General features: G+C 42.5%; 1 protein-coding gene across 1 annotated transcript in view; it reads right to left on the reverse strand.

The window, feature by feature from the left end:
• Slc1a1 (solute carrier family 1 member 1) overlaps positions 1-13,918 on the reverse strand; it is an 80,579-nt gene extending 66,661 nt beyond the window's left edge. The window contains exon 1 of the mRNA XM_070035663.1: positions 13,573-13,918. Coding sequence (XP_069891764.1) covers positions 13,573-13,663 — 91 coding nt within the window. The 5' untranslated portion in view covers positions 13,664-13,918. The remainder of the gene's footprint in view (positions 1-13,572) is intronic.
• Between the last annotated feature and the right edge of the window lie 9,263 nt (positions 13,919-23,181).

Consider the following 23,181-nt stretch of genomic DNA (forward strand, 5'->3'; position numbering starts at 1 on the left):
ACGGGGCCTTAGGAATGTGGGAATCTGCCCTCATCCTGAGCCATCACACCTCAAAATGCTTCATGACAATGTCCTAAGCAGTAACTCCTGACTTGTGGATTTGTTCTTCTCTGACCATGGTTATGCTGCTGTATACATAAGTAGTCAAGTGTCTGGTCCTACAGCTGGGATTTCTCACAGCTTTTGGTGTTCCCTCTAGTCTGAGGAGCCCCGCCTTGGATCATTGAGGATGAGACTGGCTGGGAAAAATAAGGACTGGTTCCCAGTAATCTAGTCTCTAGAGTGACTTGGTGGCTTTGCTGCTCCAGGAATCCTTCAGTCTAAGCACAACCCAGCCTGACTCTCCCTCACTGGTCATGACCCACACGAGGGCAGGTCAGGTTATTTTCTGAGCTATAAATCTACTTGGCTTGTGAGTTCTAACATCACCCATTTTCAACTTGTGGCTTATTCTATTGTATTTTCTTCCTCTGGAGATGGTTCATGTCTAATCATCTCAAGGGTGATTCTACCCAGCAATTTGTTTCACGCATTTCAACGAAAAAACCTTCATCTACCATGGTCAAGTGTCATTGTCTCTTTCTCAGCAAATATTTACCTTCCAATTGTCTACACTCATTCAGTTTGGAGAAGCCCTGGGACATTCTGCGTGAAGAACACAACTTTTCCTTAGATTTAACACAGCTATCATAGATCACTGCTTCTTTACAGTTGCTAGTTTCACAACTGCTGTGAAAAACACCTTTCTGGCTCATTACACAATCTTAGACAGCCTCTTCACTGCTTGTAAACAAAGTCTGACCCTCTCCCCCACAGAATGTAGTCAGGAGTAATCTGAGTTCATGTTGACCTCTGGGAGAAAGGTGGTCAGTCATCCTGCATTTTCTAGACTTGTCACATGTCTGGAATTCCCAGTCTGATGTACTTTCAACCCAGACTAAGAGTCTAAGTAAGTGGAACCTCCCAACTTTCATCAGCCTTAAGGCAAGGCTCAGTCCATCCTCATACTTCCGCTTACAATGTTTGTGTCACCTTGAACTCTACTTGTGATAACTACTAAGCTTGCAGCCTGCTTACCAATTGTACAGTACCTCTTAATTTGTATAGAGCTCTAACTTTCTATTCCTTCCTTACTCTCACAGGATGGAAGAAATGCTTATGAATACTTTAAGAATTATGCAACATTTCTTCATCTTCTTCCTCTTATTTACTGTTGTTTTCTTCTTTTTAATTTTTTTTGTAAAGGTGATGTACAGAGGGGTTACAGTTATGTATAGGATGTACCAGCTCACTTAATGACAACACTGGATTGTATTTAGGATCCAGAAATGAATGTCAGCGCATTCAAGACAAAAAAAAAAAATCAGACAATGAGAAATGACCTTGTCCCAGTAACATCTAAGGACTTCATTTCCTTCATTTACTCTTGGAATCTCTGTGAGACTCCGGGGCTTGAACTCAGGGCCTAGGCACTGTCCCTTAGCTTTTTTGCTGGTGTTGTACCACTTGAGCCACAGCTCCACTTATGGCTTTCTTGTGATTAGTTGTGGATAAGAGTCTCAAGGAGCTTCGTGCTTGGGCTGGCTTTGAACTGTGACCCTTACAACTCAGCCTCCTGAATAGCTGGGATTATAGGTATGAGTAACCAGCATCTGGCATCAGGTTCTTTTTTTTTTCTGTTTTATGGATAATAGATGTTTCCTCAGACATGAGGACCCTGAGCAGAAATCAAGTAACTAAGTACAGGAACTCAGAGTGCTACTTCAGGCATTTTCTGAGTTCTGGATCTCAGATGCTGTGGATAGTCGTGTAGCTATTAACATGGAGGTTCATAAGGGCAACCAAATAAACAAACATAAGTATAAGTAGCTTTTTCTCCCCAAATAAAAAAGGGAGTGGGATTTGCTAGAAAACATCAATATTTAATGAGGGCACCGAACAAGTTAAAGAAGAAACCTGGTATGCTTCTCAGGTTCTGTGATTTCTGAGCTGAGCACAAGGTCTCAAATTCCATCACTCTATAAAACTAATCTCTGCTGCCCAGTGAAATCTCAGGAAATTCTCCACAGGTAAGAAAGAAATCCATAGAGAGGAAACAGAAATGCACCAGCAGGCCTGTCCAGGTCAACAATTAACTTCTCTAATAAAAGAAAAAAAAAAAAACAAAACACCTACCTGATCTTTAGTTTAATTACCAACACTAGTGATTATCCAAGCCATTTTTCAAGGTCTACTGGAGCAGGTAGCACAGACAGGCAAATGAATGTCTTATCATAGAAATGATCTCCAGACAGAGGAATGAGAAGAACACGGACCAGGAGGCAAAAGATACTTGGAGGGGTAGTTGGGTAGGGGTGGGAAACCTAGACGTAAACTCACTAAAAGTTGAAGGAATTGCGAAGGATCACATTTGACAAACTCAGCCATCCAAGGCTGATGGAGTTTTCAGCTGAATTATTGGAAACCAGGTATTTCTCCTTTTTTCTCTAATTAGCCTAAAGGATTCTCTAGGGACCAGGCAGGTTCCTACCCTGTGTTATGATCAGATCTCCAGGGAGGACAATGGCCTTCAGGCTGGAGATTCAGGATCATGCTAAGCTCACACTAATATTGGAATTGACAATAACCAGGTCTGCTCCTCCCCTCCCTGAAACTAGCCCCCAACCCCCAGCCTCCATACTAGGGAAAAGGTTTGTTTGCAACAACTCAGGCTTGGATAAGAGTGCCCTAGAGTGTTGTGTAAAATCCCATGCAACTGAGTGGGTAGCTTGGGGGCATCAATAGAACAGACTGGATTTGCATCTTTTATTTTTCAATAAAGGTATTGAAATCCAACATTTGAAGTCAATGCCCAGCACCTGTAAGAGAACATTCCTACTCTCAGAAAAAGGAAGTGGGAAAGAGAAGTATGGAAACGTATCTATCTATCTATCTATCTATCTATCTATCTATCTATCTATCTATCTATCTATCTATCTACCTATCTACCTATCTACCTACCTATCTATCTATCTATCTATCTATCTATCTATCTATCTATCTATCTATCTATCTATCTATCTATCTATCTATCTATCACTGACTATGATTTGTTCCCTCTGAAGCTCGTGTTGAAATTTGCCACTGAGGTGTGGGAGTGAGGAGGTGGGCCCAACAAGAGCTACGTCACGAAGAGATGATTGGATGGCTTCCTCCCCGGTGAGTTATCATCCTCACAGACTGGATTAGCTACTATAAGAACGGGTTGTTATAAATCAAGTCTGGTCCCTGTGTTTTGCTCTTCTGCATGTACCTGCTTGCCCTCTGATTTCCCACTGTGGCTTGAAATAGCATGTGGCTCCCACCAGCACCATGCTTTTGGACTTTCCTGTTTCCAGAACCGTGAGCCCAAATAAACTTCCTTCCATATAAATTACTCGGTGTCAAGTTTTACTATAGCAACAGAAAACCAACTATGACGTATGTGATATAGTAGTTCCATGCATTACTAAACTTGGATGGGAGAAGATAAAAAGCCTCTTTATGGCCTCTATCTGGCCTTGATTTTTCTAATCTTCTAGCCCAGAATTCAGACCTGCTGACATCCATTCCTTTTATGACCTCCCACAGAATCTCTCCCCATCCTGATCCCAACTCTCTTGTCTAAGACTCAAGGCACATGCCACAGCTTTCCTGCAGCATTTACTACATTTGGGCTCATGTTAGTGATATTTGTGCATGTATCACTGCCAACAGACTGAAAAGACAAATCACAGATTTGACTCTCTTGCCAGTAGCATCCATACTTGTTAACTTAAAAGTTGAGCTCCGAACTGAAAGTTGAGCTCCCAATTGCTGAATGAACATATTCTCCTAGGGCTAGACAATATTTTTCTTCTTATCTGCCAGTTCTGTTTGATTGAAAACAATGACTGCCTCAAATTTAGTTTTAAGAATAGAGCCATAATAGAGCTCGAGTAGCAAGGAGTGTTGTAATCAATTAATGATGTTGGTCACAGGCAGGACTGGGAATAGCAATGTGAATTATTTGTGAATATGAAGCGAGAATTATGTGAGTATAGAGAAGGGAGATTTTCTTTCACCAAGCTGTCAGAGAAGTCGGTATGACAAAAGTGAGAATTAAATGCTTCTTCAAGGATGAGCAGAGAATTGTGGGCAAAACATCTGAGCACCAGCACAGAAAAGTAAACCCATTAGGGAAAAGCAACAACTAGAAAAATTTAAGTAAAATATAAGCTCAAATGCAGGTTTATGTGGGAGAATGGACAAATCACTGTGGATTACCCCAAGTTAAGGGACATTAAAGAAAAAAAATAGGTCAAGAGACAGAGCAGGGATGGGAAAAGCAGGAAGATAATAGGCTTGATTTGGCTACTTTGTAAAATCAAAGTCAGCAAGATTGCTTTTAACTACCAGTTAGTTGTTACAGGGTTTGCCAGGAAGGAAGAAATTGTTCTTAACAGCTAAGAAGCCTTGCTGCAAATTCCATCTCTCTGTGCTTAGCCATGTGACCTAAGTCTTTTAAGTTTCAGTTTCTTCAGCTGCAAAATGGAAACCGTCCTAACTGGTTCATCATACTGGTGTTGAATTGGACATAAAACTCATAGGAAGGTCACAGTAAATATTACTATTAGTTTTGATAAGCCACAAGAGAAAGCATTTTCCAAGGTAGAAACTGTGTTTCTCACAATCAAACAACTCATTGACTCTTACAAGAAACCTGTAAAGTGGCTAAATGGCTTAGGAAACAAGTCCATCAATTAGATAATGCATAGAAGTTGGACAATGTCTATTTGTTTTCCAGGTATTTTTGTGAGAGGCTGGTTGATTAGGCTTCTTGGAGTTTGGGCCTTTCTGGTGATGATTTATTTTTCTTGTAATTGTTGTTCACTTAATTCTTTAATGAATTACAAGCAATCAGATCACTTTTAAGCAATAGAACAGCGGTAGAAAATGGTTTAATTGTAAAGTCTCTCACCTAAGCACCCTCCTGCAGATTTTCCTTTGAGTGCTACAGTTTTAAGCACATAACCATTGAGTCCAAATAAGAAGAACAATTACAAGAGGAAACACACAGCACAGACCTTCCCGGAGGCCATTTTAGAGTCCAAATTCCTGTCCCAGAGGTTACCACTTTCTCCAGCATTCGAAGTGAGTGAGATGACTTGATGTTAGTATCCAGACTCTCCCTAGACACTCGAAGCTCTGCTGTGTTGATTATCATGCCTCTGGGCAGTTAGGGACTCTGAGACTGAGAAGGAGCCCAGGAACCAAGACCTCTGCCTGAGCAGGTGAAGAAGGAGACACAGTGTCTCTCCTGATTTGGTTGAATGGGAACAGCTGCTTGGAGTTTACACATCTGGGGCTAGGTCTGGGAGAGGAATGACCAAGGACACATGGCCTGAAGCATCCCTGAGCTGGGATAAGGTCCAGCCTGTCTGTGGAAGGGCAAGGACATTTGCTGGAAAGGAAACGCCTACCTGTGGTAATGGATCAGGCAGTGAGCAGATACTTTTTCCAAAGATAGGTAGCACCATTTCTGGCAAAGAGTGAGTCACAGAAACACTTCCTTTCCATTAACAGAGGTGTTACTGTGAAGAATGGTAATTACAACAGAGCACCCTTTGTTGAGGGTTAAAGCTGTTCCCCCAGCAAGTATAGTGAATTACCTCCTTGTAACACACTTACCAGCCGAATTACACAACCGCTCTGAGGTGGATTATGGGTTTCATAGTATCTGTCTGCAGCATTGGATGTGCATTTAACATGTAAAAGATTTTGCATGAAAGGACATTTAAATTATGTTTCCTTCACAGACACTGCTGGGAACAAGGGAATTAAGTGAGCCACTCAATGTCAGCTAAAGTGAGAGCATTTTCTTCTAATATTTGAGTGTTCGATTGCACTGCGTTAAGCGATCCCAGGTGTCCAGCGACACGAGAGAGATTTGCAGTTCCTCAGGCAAACCCAGCTTTTCTGGCACCCAGCCAGCGTGCTGCTGACTCTCGAGGACAGTTATTTTCAGTCTCAGCTCTGTTGAAAGTAATCACAATTTCTCACAAGTAATTAATGAAGAGAGTCTTCTGTCTCTATAAGCAAGAGCTCGCTCATACCATTGCATGAGTTAGTTCTCCATTTGAGCTCATCTATGAGGTCTACTGTCACCTGAATGAGCATACAAAAGCGTTCTACATGACATGGCGCATCTTTGAAGTTTCCTTTCTTCTTTTTTGGCAAAGCACATTTTATTAATGTATTATTTATTTTTTTATGTTCCTGTACTGGGGCTTAAGCTCCAGGTCTCATGTTCTCACGTGGCTTTTTTGCTCAAGGCTAGCACTCTATCACTTAAGCTACACCTCCACTTCCTCTTTTATTTCTTATGACTGGCATTTAAAGTTTTGATGGGTGGGTGACTTTTATTCTGTAGTTTCATTGTACTAATAAGACATCAATTGTAGATTGAGATTTAATAAGACTCTTAATATCTATCATCAACCGATAGCAATTTATATTCAAAGTATTCTCAATAGGTAGTACCAGTAATGCAAGAGATGTAAAATTGTGTTTTTTATTTAAAAAATTCCTTATATAATTTTTTGGTTAGATCCTTTCATGTGGGGGGTTTGATTTAATGGACTTCAAGTAGATGTTTTCAATTGAGTAACTTCAAGTCAGAATCTTTTCAGTGATTCTATCAATTGACTAGATTCTGATTTACTTAAAAAAAAAAAAAAGAAAGAAAGCACCAGCCATAGGCATTCAAGGTGTAATTTTCTTTTCTTAATTCTTCAAGCCTACTACAGGATCTCTTCTGTAAGACACGTAAATAAGCAGATATATGTGACAGACAGACAGGTGTACATAGACATCCTAAGGAAGAGAGGGGTATACTATCTTATTGACACATCGTGTATATGTGTATATAGTTAGTTATACATAAGGTGACAGACAAATCTGCTTCAAAGTTTGTAGAAAATATCATGAACACCACTTTATAGTAACTCTTATTTTGCTAATATTACTGTAATGTATGTGGCCTGCTATTGATTAAAAATATTAAGGCAAATAAAAATAGATGATTAAACTAACAACTTTCTTTTCATCATCATCTAGAAAAAGATAAACATAAAGCTATATTCTTCATTAAGGAGTTCCTATTCCATATGACAATTATGCCAGATTTTGTTTTCCCTATTACAAACTGATATATACATATATGTGTAATTTATATATAAATAATGTTATATGTATAGTATACTTAATTTCATATTATTTATTCACAAATTTAACCTGTTTCCCCCTCCCCCAAGATGAGTTCCTCTGGTTCCTCAAATGAACTGAGGAGTAACTTTATGGTCATAGACTTAATACATCTGAAAGTTAAAAGGAACCCCAGATATTTTCTAACCAAGGCTCAATACATGTACACGACACATCACATACCATTCTACCTCGGTCCAAAGCCCTTGGCAGACATAAAAAATCAGTTCCAGAACTTCTGCTTCTAACTCTATCTCAATAAATATCATACCATGCTTTCCCTTTCCCCTTCCTATAACTGGGAATTGAAATGTGAATAGAATTCTCTTAGATCTTCCAGCTAATCCAAACCCTTCTGTCTGATAAGAACCAAAGAATGACTGAGCCTTAAGTATCAGATATCCTTCCACTCCCCAACCCCAAACCCCACCCCCATGACTTTTTAGAAGCTGCTGCATTATTTGAAGGCCTCCTTGAGTTTTTTGTTTGTTTGTTTTAAATGTTGAAGGATATAACTCAAGGGGTCTATAGTCTTGTTCTTGTTCATTCAGCAAAGGACAGTCTTCCTAACTCTCTAGGTGAAAAATTGGACAAATATATTGAGCCTACCAAATAAGGAGACAGTGAAAATCAGAGTACAGGGTTACAAACACAGGCAGGCGCAACACAGCAGTGGAAAACATAATGGTTAACGATAGCATCTCTACTGCCAGACTGCCAGGATTTGAATCTCAGCTGTGCCCTTGCTCAGAAACCTCAGCATAAGTTTTGAAACTGTTTGTGCCCCACTCTCCTAACCATATGCTTAATGGAAGTAAAAGAAGTTAATGCACTTAAAGCACCTAGAACAGTAGTTGGTATATACTTAGTGACACCTATGTTTTTTCTTTCTTTTTCTTTTTGTCAGGGCCTGGGCTCTGTCTCTGAGCTCTTTCGCTCAAGGCTAGAGCTTAACCTCTGAGCCATTGCTCCACTTCCATTGTTGAGTGGTTAATTGGAGATAAGAGTCTCAGGGGTCTTTTCTACATGGGTTGGCTTTGAACTGTGATCCTCAGATCTCAGCCTCCTGAGTAGCTAGTGAGCCACCAGCACCAGGCTGATACCTGTGTTTTCAACCTTACATTTGAAATAGGGAAAGTGTTTTCCATCACCTGGGAGAAGTATGGGGGTGAGGTATTGTCTTGGAACAGAATAGAGTTGAGTCGTAAGGGTAAGGCCAACAGTTGGATGTAAACAGTGGATGGGTTTGGATGTGAGAGATGCCCTACCCATCCCAAGGACTGTGGGAAGCCCCAGAGCAATGTGTTCTAGTTTATTTCCTAGAAAGGTAACTTTGATAGCAGTCTCAACTCTAATTGTTGTCTAGACTGAATAGCAGTCTTCAAACAGATAAGTCCATGTGCCAGTCTTCAGGACCTTGGATAAAATCCTCTAGGACAATGTCATGAATGTTACCTTCCATGGTAAGATAAAATGTAGCTCAGAATCTGAGAAGATCATGCATGGGGAGGGCTCTAATATATCACAAAAGACATATACACTTATCCGGAAGAGTGACCTTAAGGTGAAAGTGTGGATTACAATGGCTGTGGCCACAAGCCCAGGAAAGGTGGGACCACCAAAAGAGGCTAAAAGAGTCCAAGAGCAAGGTTTCCCCCACCCCTAGGGCTCCCCAAGGATCATGGCTTTGTCAGATCTCAGACCTCTGAGGCCCTCCTGGACCCCATTGTCTTCCTCTCTCTCATCTACATCTTTTCACTTTTGTGTGGTACTAAGATTTGAACTCAGGAACTTGCATTTGCTAGGCAAAGGTACTCTACTCTAGATACCCCTCAGTATGGCCTGTCTGCTTAAAATTGCCATCTCTGCCTTCCCTACCCACCTTCCCAGCTTTCTGTCATTCCAGAGTACTGGTTTTATGTTCTATTTTCCTACTTACTCCATCTACCCTCTGCCTTTTTCCACTGTAACATAAGGTCCATGGAGTAGGAGTTTTGTTCACTGCTCTGTATGTGACCTGGCTCTTAAAAAAATCCCTGGCAAACCAAGGGTACCATGGCACATTGAGTGAATGAATGAATGAGGTAGAGGTTGGCTGCTGCAGGAATATTACTAACCTCTGCTAAGCTAATTCAGTCTGGGGTGAAGGATAAGACTCAGAACTAGCATAAGCCATGGTCAGCCCCTGTCCTCAAGAGTTTCATTGTACCAAAGCATATACTAAGTCCAAAACAAACACGACCAGGTATATGCCACAGAGCTCCAGGGTAGAAATATGAGGTTGGGCAAGGTATTACCAGGCAAATGAAGGAATTGGTTCAGAGTTCAGACAATAGAATTGCAATCTATCAATGACTGCTTCTACAGTACTCCAAAGGTAATGATTTACAATTAATAAAACTGCCAGCTCCATTGATAGACAGCACCTTATTGCTTTTTCTGTAGCTCCTCAAGCTTGGAATCAAAGATTTCTTTTTCTCAAGTGCCTGAAATAACACAAAATAAGTCTGGAGTAGGGTGAGATCTTTAAGGTCTATTCCCAACACTCCATGCTGTACAATCCTTGTTGGTGACAAATCTGTAGGCTTCCAGAATTCTCTCTCGGTAATTCTACTTGAACAGATTTCTCACTGAAAGGACACAATTCCCTCCCTCAGAATTTCTGCCTGTTAAGCAAATGGAGAGTTAAGCTGTAGGATTCAAAACAAAATGATTAATTCTTTCTATTTTCTTTCCTTCCTTCCTTCCTTTCTTTCTCAAGGAATGTTATAGAAGTTGCTATTGGCTGAGATAGACCAAAGTCATCAAAACACTTGAATCACCCTGGACTCCAAATTATTGGCTGGATACCAAGAAGTACAAAGAAAGTGACACAGCAGGAGAGACAACTTCATACGATTAATTTTTTCCATCATCAAACCATTCAGATTTACCTTGTAATGGCATTCACTGGATGCATAGCTTATGCCAGGATGTACCTGGCTATTTTGGCATTCTCTTAGTCAACCCTAATGACAAAGATTCCCATTCTGAAGATGAGGAACAGATGAGCCCAGAGAATAAGCAATTTGTCTGATGGAAGTGCCTTTTGGAGCCAGAATTCAAATGCAGGCTCTGTCCTTGTTCCCTGAATGCAGTACAGAAGCAGGGAAAAGCCAACCTAATAAAAGCTTATCAAATAAAAGCAATCAAATCGTCCTCATGGTATCTGAGGAAAAGCCTCTCATGTGAAAATCCAAGGTATTATTTTCAACAACTTGTAAGTTGCTTCAGGGACCGAGATGGTCATCTATTTAATCCTTCTATCTATGAGTCAGAACTTAAAGACACATTTAGCTCGTAGCATTTGCTGGTCTATGAAACACAAAACCAACATCCACACTTAATATAGATGATCTTTAATTGTATTTATCTTCACCTGCCATATCATGGGGGCAAATGGGGTTGGAGAGTAGCAGAGACTTTAAGCAACCATATAAAAGGGTTGCCCTTCATTCAAAAGCCAAATCACTTTACAGAGTCAGGATTGCTAAATTAACTACAGAGGTAAAAACATTTCCCTGGTTGCAATCAGAAGATAACATTTCACCATGGTAGTTAATAAATTTAAGAGGATTTTTTTCCTTCTTCTTCCTCAAGGCCCACATATTGAAAGTCCAGAAAGGAGACTGCCTAAGAGCTCTTGTGATTTTTCAGGACCAATTGTAAAATATACTTTGACTATCATGGCCTAGCAAGGGCTTATAGCTACATAGTGCCACTGTTTTAAAAGGGCTGGGATTTCACTGCTCAGTAAACCAAGGAACTAATATAGACTACACAAAGAGAAGTACGATTTCTTATAGATGTCCAAAGGAGAAAAGAAGAGGGTCTTGGGCTGGGAAGGTGGCTTAGTGGTAGGGTGCTTGCCTAGCATACATGAAGCACTGGGTTCAATTCCTCAGTACCACATAAACAGAAAAAGCAGATGTAGTGTTATGGCTCAAGTGGTAGAGTGCTAGCTTGAGCAAAAGAAGCTCAGGAACAGTGTCCAGGATGAGTTCAAGCCCCAGGACTGGCAAAATAATAAGAAGAAGGTGGAGGTGGAGGAAGAGGAGGAGGGGGAGGAGCAAGAGGAGGAGGGGAGAAGAAGAGGGTCTCAGGAAGTGTTAGGGTGAGCATACTTGGGGATGCTACAAGCTGGAGACTTACCATATCAGTAGCAAAAACAAACACAGAAACAAAACCACAAACAAACCAACAAAACCAAAGCCAAATATGAATTTCCATCAGGGAGAAATAATGTCCATCAGACTTCAGAAGGATGCTTGGAATTTTTAAAAGATGCATGGCATTTATGGAGGAAAAAGTATCCAAATTAAATTCCTGGGTCTTTCTGGCATTAAAATTAAGGGGAAGGGCCCCCTTGGGATCACAGCCCACATCTGGACAGTAGGCCTGAAATCCTTCTTGATCCTGAAGATATACTTAGCAATATAACTGGTTCTAAAGGCTAGGGAACAACTGCTCACACTTTTTTTCCAAAGTGGCTTCTAGTGCATTGGTACACCAACCCAAGCACTGGTTGGTGTACGTACAACACTTGGTTTACAGGCCAGCATCTCTGGAGAGTCCTGGGCTGAAAAAAATCAGGATTAGTGCACTTCCCCAGGGAATTAGGAGGGTGACACAAAGCTAAGGTCATTCCCCACCCCTACCCCCAAGTCTTGAGGAAAGAATTTAATCATGAATTCTAGATGCCTCTCTGAGAAAACAAACAAGGCCATCTCTTCTATTTGCTGGAAGAGAAATCAAATCATTCTCTTGGTAGAGTTTGCTATTTCAATTGTGGCACAACAGGGTAAATCTTCCCTAAAAAATGTCCAAAAACCACTTGCACGTCTGTGAGAGGAAAGTCAACACTTGGCATTTCTAAGTCTTCCCTTTCCTCCCACAAAAGTCCTCTGTTAGAGCAATTCCAGGATGTTATTTATTTACTAGAAAACCTGACTTTCCTTTGCACAGGTTCTGGAGGAGGCAAACTGACTCCAAGGATCCCATTAACTTGCAAAGGTGGCTGAGTTTCTATTTTTGTTTGTTTGTTTGGTGTGGAGGATGATGGAATGGGCAAGACAATAGAAAGAATTCTCTGGAAGCAGCAGCTGGAGGGGTTTGGGCTAAGTTTGGGAGGCCAGGCTGACCCCATCTGACTTTCCAGCAAAAGCAGCAGTGGTTTCCAAACAGGGGGTGGAGCCTGCCAAGGAATCCACTTTCCCCGGAGCTTGAACTGGCCCTCACTTGCTGGGGTGTCCCCATCTGTGACCTGTGTCAGCTCATAGGGCAAGGAGACACACAGAGCTCCAAAGAAGTACACCCCAGAAACAATCAAGAAAACACCACCTCATCAGACTATCAGAAGCTGAATAGAAGCAACGCACACCCCGGAGCAGTGACTCAAATACGATCTGTCAGACTTGAGTGAAAAAAACTGTTGTTTGAAACCCAGTAAGCACAGCTTAACATCAGTTTAATAGAACACGTGGAGGGCAAGGTAGCCCAAGAGGAGTCTGGGTACCTTCAGTCCTCATCTTCCCCCAATGACCTCTGGTGGGCTACTAAATTCATGTAGGAATATGGCAGCCTCATGGAGCCCTGGGTAATCCGGGGTGTATATTGTTGGGGGTGGGTACCTTCCCAAACTCTGCCTAGGGTTGGGGCTGTTGGGGGGGGCAACATTACTAGTCCTCATTTCCTCCCTACCCAGTCCCTTTTGTCGTCCCCCCTCCCCTCCTTCCCCAGGCCATTCCAGAGACACCTCTTCCACTGACAACTGTAATTCTAATGATCTCTTGTCAGGGCATTATCTGGGGTTGGTGGAGAAGAGGGGGGAAAAAAAGAAGAAAAGAAAACCCACGGTGGGGGTGGGGTGGAGTGAGCAGTACCGTGGGAAATCAAACCAACCCCTGTTTATTTTCACAAGGTCAGTGCTTGTCCATTTGCCCAAAGGGGGTCCCCCCCACCCCTACTTTGATCCTTTTTTGGATAAAGCAAGGAACAGACACCCAAATCAGACTCCCCTAGCTTTGTTCTTAGCTCACAGCAATCCAGCGCGCTCCAGGGACAGCCCGTTCCCCCCGACCCCCCCCCCCCCATCCCCTACCGGCGTGGGAACCCAAGGCTAAGGCCAAGGGGGAGGGGAGGGGGTCCCCCAGCACGCGTCGCGCCGGCCAGCGCCATGCCCGCCCTCACCCCGCACGCCCGGGCACGCGGCCTGGGCACTGGGCGCGCGTGAGTGCGCGCACGCGCGCGCGCGGCCCACCCGCCGCTCACCTAGCACCACGGCGGCCACGGTGGAGAGCAGCAGCCAGTTGGTCTTCAGGAAGCGCTTGCAGTCCCATCCTCTCCTCGCCGGCTTCCCCATGGCTGGCGCCCGGGCTCCCAGCGGTCGCTGCGGCCACTGCTCCTGGTGGTGCGCGTGGGGTGTGGAGCGTGCGCGCGGGGCCGGGGGTTGAGGCGAGGAGACCCGGGGGCCGCCGGCTGGCTGGGGCTGCGGCGGCGGCTCCGGGAGGAGGATGCACGTTGACAGCTGTCGCCGCGGCCGCCACCGCCACCTGGGATGGCGCGCGGTGCCTGCTAGCTACCCCGGCCAGCCGGCGAGCGCGGCGGTTTTGCGTGGCGGCGGGCGCGCCCGGCTCCTCCTGCTGCCGATCTCTGCAGCGCCTGGGCCAACCAGCGAGGAAGGAGGGAGGAGCGGCAATCCGGGGAGGCGGGTGGGTGGGTGGGTGGGTGGGTGCTTGCGTGGGGCGCTCGGGGTCTCGGTGCGGCACTCGTGGAAAGGCGCCCGGGCACGGTGGCCAGAGCTTATTTCTCGACCCATAACCGGCACCTGATGTCTGTCTGTCTGTCAGTGCGTCAGTCTGTCCCTCCCTCCCTTCCTCCCTCTCTCTCTCCCTTCTTCCCTCCCGATCTCCCTCTTCCCCTCCCTCTCCCTCTCCCTCTTGGTACCTAAATTTGGGGGTTTGGCCCACCATCCAGAGGGGGCGGAGTCTCTGCTCCCCCACCCGCACCCCCCACCCCCACCCCGCCTACTCCCGCACCTTCCCTAGTCATGGGGTAGCAGAAGAACACAGTGCTGTGAGGAGCCGGCGAATCACCAAAGCCTGAATGAAGCGTCTGGGAGAAGGAAGAGCCCAGCGCTGGCAGCGTGGATCAGGGGCATCGTCTCTCTCCTGCGCCCTGCCCCGTCCCACCCCCCCGCCAATGCCCCGCTCCTCGGCCCCGCTGGGTCGCCAGAGTTGCCACAGGATTTGTCTGTGGACACAGACTCGGAGGTGTCCCTGGCTTTGGGAGCCTGGGATCCCTCTGTCAACCTTACTTTCCCTTCCTGGGATTTGCTCGGTGGTGGCTGGCCTTGGGTAATTAGGACCCAGACCTCGACGAGGCTGTTCTGGGAAGGTGGGCGGACCCAGCCCCAAGGCCAACTACATTGTAGGGAAGGGCAAATTGGAGAGCTGGAAAAACTAGGTTAGTGGTGAGAAATACTACTCTTGGCTCTGCAGGGTGAACTGTCTAATTCTCTTTCATACGTCCACTCAAGATTTTCACTCTCAATTAAACATGTCCTTCCCCTTCACCACCTCAGCAGCTAAAAAAACCATCTTCTCATCGGCTTTCCAGAATTAAGGGAACTTGTGTCCTTTTGCCTTGTGGAAAGACAAAAGTATCCTTAAAGAAAAGATAACATAGAGTTCTTGATTTTTGCCATTCTAACTGGGGTGAGGTGGTATCTCAATGTTGTTTTGATCAAAACAACATTGAGATACCACCTCACCCCAGTTAGAATGGCTATAATCGAGAACTCTAATAACAACCGATGCTGGAGGGGATGTGGACAGAAAGGAACCTTACTTCATTGTTGGTGGGAGTGTAAACTTGTTCAACCACTTTGGAAAGTAGTATGGAGGTTCCTCAAAAGACTCCACATAGAGCTCCCCTATGACCCAGCTAGTCCCACTTTTGGGCATTTACCCAAATGTTTACAAACAAGACCACACTAAAGCTACCAGCACAACAAAGTTTATTGAAGCATTATTTACTATAGCTAAGATCTGGAACCAACCCAGATGTCCCTCAGTAGATGAATGGATCAAGAAAATGTGGTATATATACACAATGGAATTCTATGCCTCCATCAGAAAGAATGACATTGCCCCATTTGTTAGGAAATGGAAAGACTTGGAAAAAATTATATTAAGTGAAGTAAGCCAAGACCAAAGAAACATAGGTCCCATGATTTCCCTTATTTGCAATATCTAGTATATGTATGAGTCAAGCAGAAAAGGTCAGATAAGTTGATGTTAGGAAAATGAACCCTAAGATATGTATTTTAAATGTTTTTTCTTTCATGCATATGTTTCTAACGCAATTATAAGATTATTTCTTTGTTGCTTTGTATGTCCCTCCCCCACAGTATTAACCCCTGCTTTCACTGTATTTGATGTCGGTATAATTTGTGGAGGGGAAGGGGAAAAACAAGTCGTTTAAATAAGGATACAGGTGGACTTGTTGCAACAATGAGAAGTACAAGTTGTCGTGTCAAAAACGAACTTTACAACTTGGGGTGGGGGAGGATTGGGTGGGGGGGAGGGAGGATGGGAAGGGATGGGAAGGGTAAACAAAGGAGGAGGCTACAGTGCTTGATAAGAAATGTACTCACTATCTTGCCCATGTAATTGTAACCCCTCTGTACAGTATTTTCACAATAAAAAAAAGAGAAAAAGAAAAGAAAAGATAACATATTCAGCTTGATGCACTGTGGATACTGCGGTATGAAAGAGTTGATCAGTAGCTTTCCAGAATACAAACTTTAAGGAAGGAAGGGTAGAAGGCTATCAAGATCATCATACCTGAGGGAGATGTAAAAAAATGTTAGGAGAGCAAAAACTACCATGAAAGAGGGAACAAAGATTTATTACACACACACACACACACACACACACACACACACACACACACACACACACAAACACGAGTTTGAAAAAACTCAAATTATGGAACTTCTATGCCGCAGCATGAAGTCTATATAAAGGAAATATATGAAGTTTTTAATATCATGGAAAAGGAAGAAAAAAAAGGGTAACATTGTATTTGTAATTTGATCATCTGTGTGTAAAATAAAACACATAAAACAGTCCTCTGTGCTTAGGAAAAAGAGAGAAAGAAATACACCCAAATTGAGCAATGACCTTCTTTCATGAGACCCTCATATTTGCATCTTTTTCTTTTCTTCCTTTCTGTATTTATTGAAATATCTATCATAAGTATACTTTGTTAAGGCTTTATTTATAAAGCAAAAGAGAAAGTGGAAGAATCTAAGATACCTTTGCACATCTCACGATGTCTTCCAGTTATAAGACAATCATACCTGAGTTCTGGGGAAGGTAGTTTAAATCCTAGCACCACCACGTCTCAGTTTTCCCATTGATAACAAGGATCCTAATCATCTTTACCTCAGGGAGGTGGTGTAAGAACTGAATAATTAAGCTGTATACCTGTGACTCACACCTGTAATCCTAGCCACTCAGGAGGCTGGGATCTGAAGATTGTGGTTCAAAGCCAGCCTGGGCATCAATGAAACTCTTATCTCAACTAATTACCAGAAAATCCGGAACTGTGGCTCAAATGGTAGTGCACTAGCCTTGAGCAAAAAAGCTCAGCGACAGTGCTCAGGCCTTGAGTTCAATCCCAAGGACTAGCACAAAAAAAAAAAAAAAAAAAGGTAAAAGAAAGAAAGAAAAGGAATTGAATAATTGAATAATAATGTGTTTGAAGGGTAAAGACAGATGTCTGGCATACAAGGGCTATCACTAGTTTTGCTTGGAGTCAACCTGAATGAACATCCTAACTACTGTCTGTAACTTGTTATTTCTTATAGCCTACTTGTTATAAACATACCTGAACTCCTTCATCCACATGCCCTTGTATATTGACCAATATTGTCTTTTAGAAGTACAAGAGACCTGATATCACCTGTTACCCTTTCACATCCGAAGTCTATGTAGTACTACAAGTTTTCTACTCATGTATGTTACACAAGTTGGAAATAATGCAACAGAAAAACGAATCATCTCTCACATTTCTCTCTCTATATGTATCTATATATGCATGTAGGTGTATATACACACATGTACCTATACATGCACACATGCATGTACCTATATATGTGCATACATATACACATACATGTATATACCTATGTGTATATAGAGAATATGTTGAACTTTGTATATAATTATAATATATAAAGATAATATAATATACACCTATGTATATGCATGTACACGCATAGGTATATGTATATGCATGTGTATATATGCATATATATGAACATTTATTCTTACATATAGTTTAAAGCCAAGTGAATTGTCAACTTTGTCTTCTGCTGTTGTTACAGGATGATTCCACCTTAGCGTTGAAATAAACAACTGGTAAGTGTTAGGAAACTGAGTCATAATAGTATTAGGGTCAAGAAAGAGCAGAAAATGACCTCAACAGACCAAATCAACTTTAAGGGAAAGTTGAAGAGGGACACATGGTAACCTGAGGAGAGTAAGGGGTGAAGGGTCTTAAGCTCGGTGCTGGGTGAAGGTGGCTGTGGGTACAAAAGCTTTCACGCGGGCTTGGTGAGTTTGTGATTTCAGAGTGAAGTAATTTACGCAGGCCCAGTCCCCAGAGCCTGTTGTACAAATCCAACAAGGAGGTCCCCATTCAGCCAGGTGTGGCATGCTTTGAAATTCAGGGGCCTGTTAACCCAGGGGGCTGGGGGTGGGAGAGTGGACTTTCACATTTTTGGTTTGCAAATTCCCATCAGGAAGTAAACACTGGGAAATCATTTCCATGCCTTGGCTATTCTGAGTGCTTTACAAACATTCATTCATTCAGTCAGCTCAATATCTCAGTGAAGAACCGACTCTGATGACTTCATAAGGCTGTCAGAAGGTCAGATAAAGTACCATGATTCATTTTGTGGAGGATTCATTTTGTGAGGCACAAAGGAGTCCCCCCTCAGTTAGTAGGAGAAAGATCAGGGATTGAACTAGGAGTTCTGGTTCTAGAATTCATGAATTTAACTGACCCACTTCTTACCTGATGGGTTGTGGGAAATTACCTGACTTTCTGCAAAGCCTGTAAGAATCCATCTGTCCATGCTTAGGAGATAGTTTTGGGTCCTCATGTATTCTGATCTATTTATTGGGCAGTGGAAGAACTCCCAATACTCTGTCCCTTCTTGCTTCTATCTTATTCTATGGGATTTCTCTGCTGAAGGCCAAGAAATGGTGTAAGAAACAGAAATTTAGGGAGAGGAGGTTGGAGACCTCTGATACTTGTTAAGTTTTTGTTTGTTTGTCTACTTGTTTACTTTGTTGACTGGTTCTAGTCCTGGACATACATGATCACACATTGGAGAAGTTAGAAGTGTTTCCCTTGGAAGCTTTACCTAAGGGGAAATGGACCTAAAGGACAGAGTTCATTCTCTTGGGATAAGACCCAGCTGTGCTAGGACTCAGCCTACAGTAAAGGTTAACTTTTGCCTTTATTCTCAAGTTCTTTGAATCCCTTCATCCAAATAAACCTTTGGCTAATTTTTGTAGATTGTATTTGCTAATGTGATCCTTTTTGTCCACATCCTCTTCCTCCTCCTTCTTCAACATGTAAGGAGTGCTGGTGTTTCCTTTATTCCTACTTCTTGTTTCAATGTTGACTCTGGACCGTCCAGTTAGTGATTGAGAGGAAACGTTGACTTTTGTCTCACAAGGTTAAACAAGCATGCAACAACCTGACTTTCTATATCAATTGGAATATAAATGGAAAAGTCACCCCAAAACAAAAAGTAAAATGCCAAGTTCTGAGTATCTCTCAAAACAGTTGACTCATTGTAATCCACAGTCCTAAAATGGATGCAGTTAGATGACTGCTTCGTCTCAGGCTGTGGTGATAGAGAAGGTTACACAGTCCATTCAGCTTCTTAGCAGCTGTTCTAGCTGGAAGAACACATCAGCATATCTAGATCCCTTTCATCTACTCTCTTCTTCATCTTTCAGTCTTCATCTGGATCGTTAGACCTTCACAACCATTCCCCAAACAGTATTTTATAAAAATGATTTGGGCTGGGCACTGGTGGATCAAATCTGCAATCCTAGCTACTCAGGAGACTGCGATCTGAGGATCATGGGTGGAAGCCAGATGGGACAGGGACGTCTATGAGTCTCTTATCTCCAATTAACCCCCAAAGCAAGACAAAACACAACAAACTGCAAGTGGAGCTGTAGCTCAAAGTGGTAGAGCACTAGCATTGAGCACAGAAGCTCGCCCGGTTTAACAGTTTGCACTGCTTTTGTTGAAAAGCATTGACTCCTTACTTGGACCCACAAATTCACTGAAAGCAGGAGGAAAGCTAGGCTTCTTGGCCTACATTTTGTGTTTGCTTTTCCTCTAAGACATTTGGCAATTACCCTGAGTTCCAAGAAGAACAAGACTGACATCTTTATAACAAGAGACTGAAACTTGCCTTCATGAAGGACTGAGACTTGTAGGATAAGCCACCCTTAAATGAGGACTATGACCTGTATTGATCAGGCTGACCCCTGGAGCTAGAAGAATCATCTCAGGGAAATCAGATTATTCCCTTCAAGTAATGGGTGATAACTTTTTCACAACCCTTATCAGAGAACCAGGACTGAGATAAAAACAAACCAGACCATACTTGCAGCTGGGATTCTTGGTGGTGGTTATTTCTCTTTTAATTTAATTTAATATTTTGGTCGGTCGTGGGACCTGAACTCTCGTCCTGGGCGCTGTCCCTCAGCTCTTCAGCTCAAGGCTAGCGCTCTACCACTTGAGCCACACCGCCACTTCCGGCTTTTTTCTTTTTGCTTATGTGGTGCAGAGGAATCAAACCCAGGGCCTCAGGCATGCAAGGCAAGCGCTCTACCACTGAGCCACCTTCCCAGCCCAGCTGGGATTCTTTTTTTTTTTTTTTTTTTTTGTGGTTTTTTTTTTTTTTTTTTTTTTTTTTAAATTTTTTTTATTGTAGAGATACTATACAGAGGGTTACAGCTACATGAGTGAGGTAATGAGTACACTTCCACTTCCTCTTGAACATTGTTACCCCCTCCATTGTTTTCCCCCTACCATCCCCTCCCTCCCTCCCTTCCCCAAGGTTCTTTTTTTTTTTTTTTTTTTTTTGATCGTGATTAAGTGATTACTTAATTTCCGGAAATTCACAGTATTGTGGAATAATGATGCTCATTTAAAGTCACAAGTTCATTCTAACTTTCCTGGAGCAAATTGTCTATCACAGTCTGTAATATATAACGGTGCTCATATGTTATATACCATATATGTGATCAGCAGCATGGGGATATTTAGTAGTGGTTCAACCAGATGAGTGGGAGTTCTTTGTTTCTTAAGTCCTGTTAGTTTTGTCATATCACCTAACATTTTGGATTCATCATCCACTTATCAGGGAGACCATGTACTGTTTGTCTCTTCGTTCTTGGCTTACCTCGCTCAACATGATTCCTTCTAGCTCCATCCATTTCCCTGCAAATGCCATTATTTTGTCATTTCTAATGGCTGCATAATATTCCATTGTGTATAGATACCACAATTTTTGGATCCATTCATCTGTGGTGGGGCATCTAGGTTGTTTCCATATCCTAGCTATTGCGAACAGTGCTGCAATAAACATGGAGGTGCACGTGTCCTTGTATATTGGTTCCTGTTGTTCAGGGTAGATGCCTAGAAGTGGTATGACTGGGTCGTAAGGGAGGTCAATCTTTAGCTTTCTAAGGACCCTCCAGACTGCTTTCCAAAGTGGTTGTATGAGTGTACATTCCCACCAGCAGTGTAATAGCGTTCCTCGTTCTCCACATCCCCTCCAGCATTTGTCGTTGGCTGATTTGTGGATGTGGGACATTCTGACTGGGGTAAGGTGGTATCTCAGGGTTGTCTTTATTTGCATTTCCTTCACCACCAGGGATGATGAACATTTCCTCATGTGTTTCTTTGCCATTTTTATTTCTTCATTTGAGAAGTCCCTCTTTAGTTCCCTTGCCCATTTAGTAATTGGTGTGTTGGGTTTGGGAGGGATTAGTTTCTTGAGTTCCCTGTATATACAGGATGTTAACCCCTTGTCTGATATATTGCTGGTAAATATTTTTTCCCAATTAGTTGGTTGTCTTTCTAGCTTGGTTGCGATAGCTTTATCTGTGCAGAAGCTTTTTATTTTAAGGTAGTCCCATTTGTCGAGTCTCTCTCCAATTTGTTGTGACCCTGGGACTCTGTTCAGGAAGTTCCTTCCTGTGCCTATTAGTTCAAGTGTCTCTCCTACTCTGTCCTGCAGTAGTTTCAGAGATTCAGGTTTAATGTTAAGGTCTTTAATCCATTTTGAGTTGATGTTGGTGCATGGTGATAGGCTGGGGTCCACTTTTAATTTTCTGCATGTGGCTGCCCAGTTTTCCCAGCACCAGCGGTTGAAGAGGCTGTGTTTCTTCCATTGTATGTCTTTGGCTCCTTTGTCGAATATCAGCTGGCTGTAGGCCTGTGGATTTATTTCTGGATCTTCTATTCTGTTCCATTGGTCTTCGGGTCTGTTTTTGTGCCAGTACCATGCTGTCTTTGTTATTATAGCTCTGTAGTAGAGTTTGAAGTTCGGCATGGATAGCCCTCCCATATTGTCTTTATCCCCTAGAATTGTTTTGGCTATTCTAGGTCTTTTGTTGTTCCATATGAATTTTTGGACTGTTTTCTGTATTTCAGTGATGTACGTCATTGGGATTTTAATAGGAATTGCGTTGAATTTGTATATTAGTTTTGGAAGTATTACCATCTTTACTATATTAAGTCGGCCTATCCAGGAGCATGGGAGGTCTTTCCATTTCCTAGTGTCTTCTGCAATTTCTTTCTTTAACTTTTTATAGTTCTCATTAAATAGTTCTTTTACATCTTTGGTTAGGTTAATTCCTAAATATTTTATTTTTCGGGAGGTTATTGTGAATGGGGTTGCTCCCTTTATTTCCCTCTCTTCCTGTACATTATCAGTGTATAGGAAGGCAACTGATTTTTGTGGGTTTATTTTGTATCCTGCTATTTTGCCGAAGTGATTTATGATTTCTAAGAGTTTGGGGATGGAGTTTTTGGGATCGTGGAGGTATAGTATCATGTCGTCTGCAAAAAGGGATAGTTTAACTTCTTCTTTTCCTATGAGGATCCCTTTAATGTCTTTTTCTTGCCTTATTGCCCTGGCTAAGGGTTCTAGGACTATATTGAAGAGGAGTGGCGACAGTGGGCATCCTTGCCTTGTTCCTGATTTTAGGAGAATTGGTTGTAGCTTTTCCCCATTAAGTATAATATTGGCTATTGGTCTGTCATAAATGGCTTTTATTGTTTTTAGAAATGTTCCTTCTATTCCTATTTTCTCCAGAGCTTTTAGCATGAATGAATGTTGAATTTTGTCAAAGGCCTTTTCTGCATCTGTAGCGATAATCATGTGATTCTTGACCTTGGCTCTGTTGATATGTTGGATTACATTTATTGACTTACGTATGTTAAACCATCCCTGTGTCTCTGGGATGAAGCCTACCTGGTCATAGTGAATTATTTTTTTTATGTGTTTCTGGATTCTGTTAGCTAGAATCTTGTTAAGGATCTTTGCATCTGTGTTCATCAAGGAGATTGGCCTGTAATTCTCCTTTTTGGTTGGGTCTTTGCCTGGTTTGGGGATGAGTGTGATATTGGCTTCGTAGAATGAGTTTGGGATAGCTCCTTCCTTCTCTGTTTCTCTGAAGAGCTTGAGGAGTATGGGTATTAGTTCTTGTTTAAAGGTCTTATAGAATTCTGCTGTGAATCCATCTGGTCCTGGGCTTTTTTTTGTTGGAA

This window comes from Dipodomys merriami, unplaced genomic scaffold (assembly GCF_024711535.1).
Source record: "Dipodomys merriami isolate MVZ:Mamm:240054 unplaced genomic scaffold, mDipMer1.0.p SCAF_26, whole genome shotgun sequence".
In the NCBI taxonomy this organism is placed as follows: Eukaryota; Metazoa; Chordata; class Mammalia; order Rodentia; family Heteromyidae; genus Dipodomys; species Dipodomys merriami.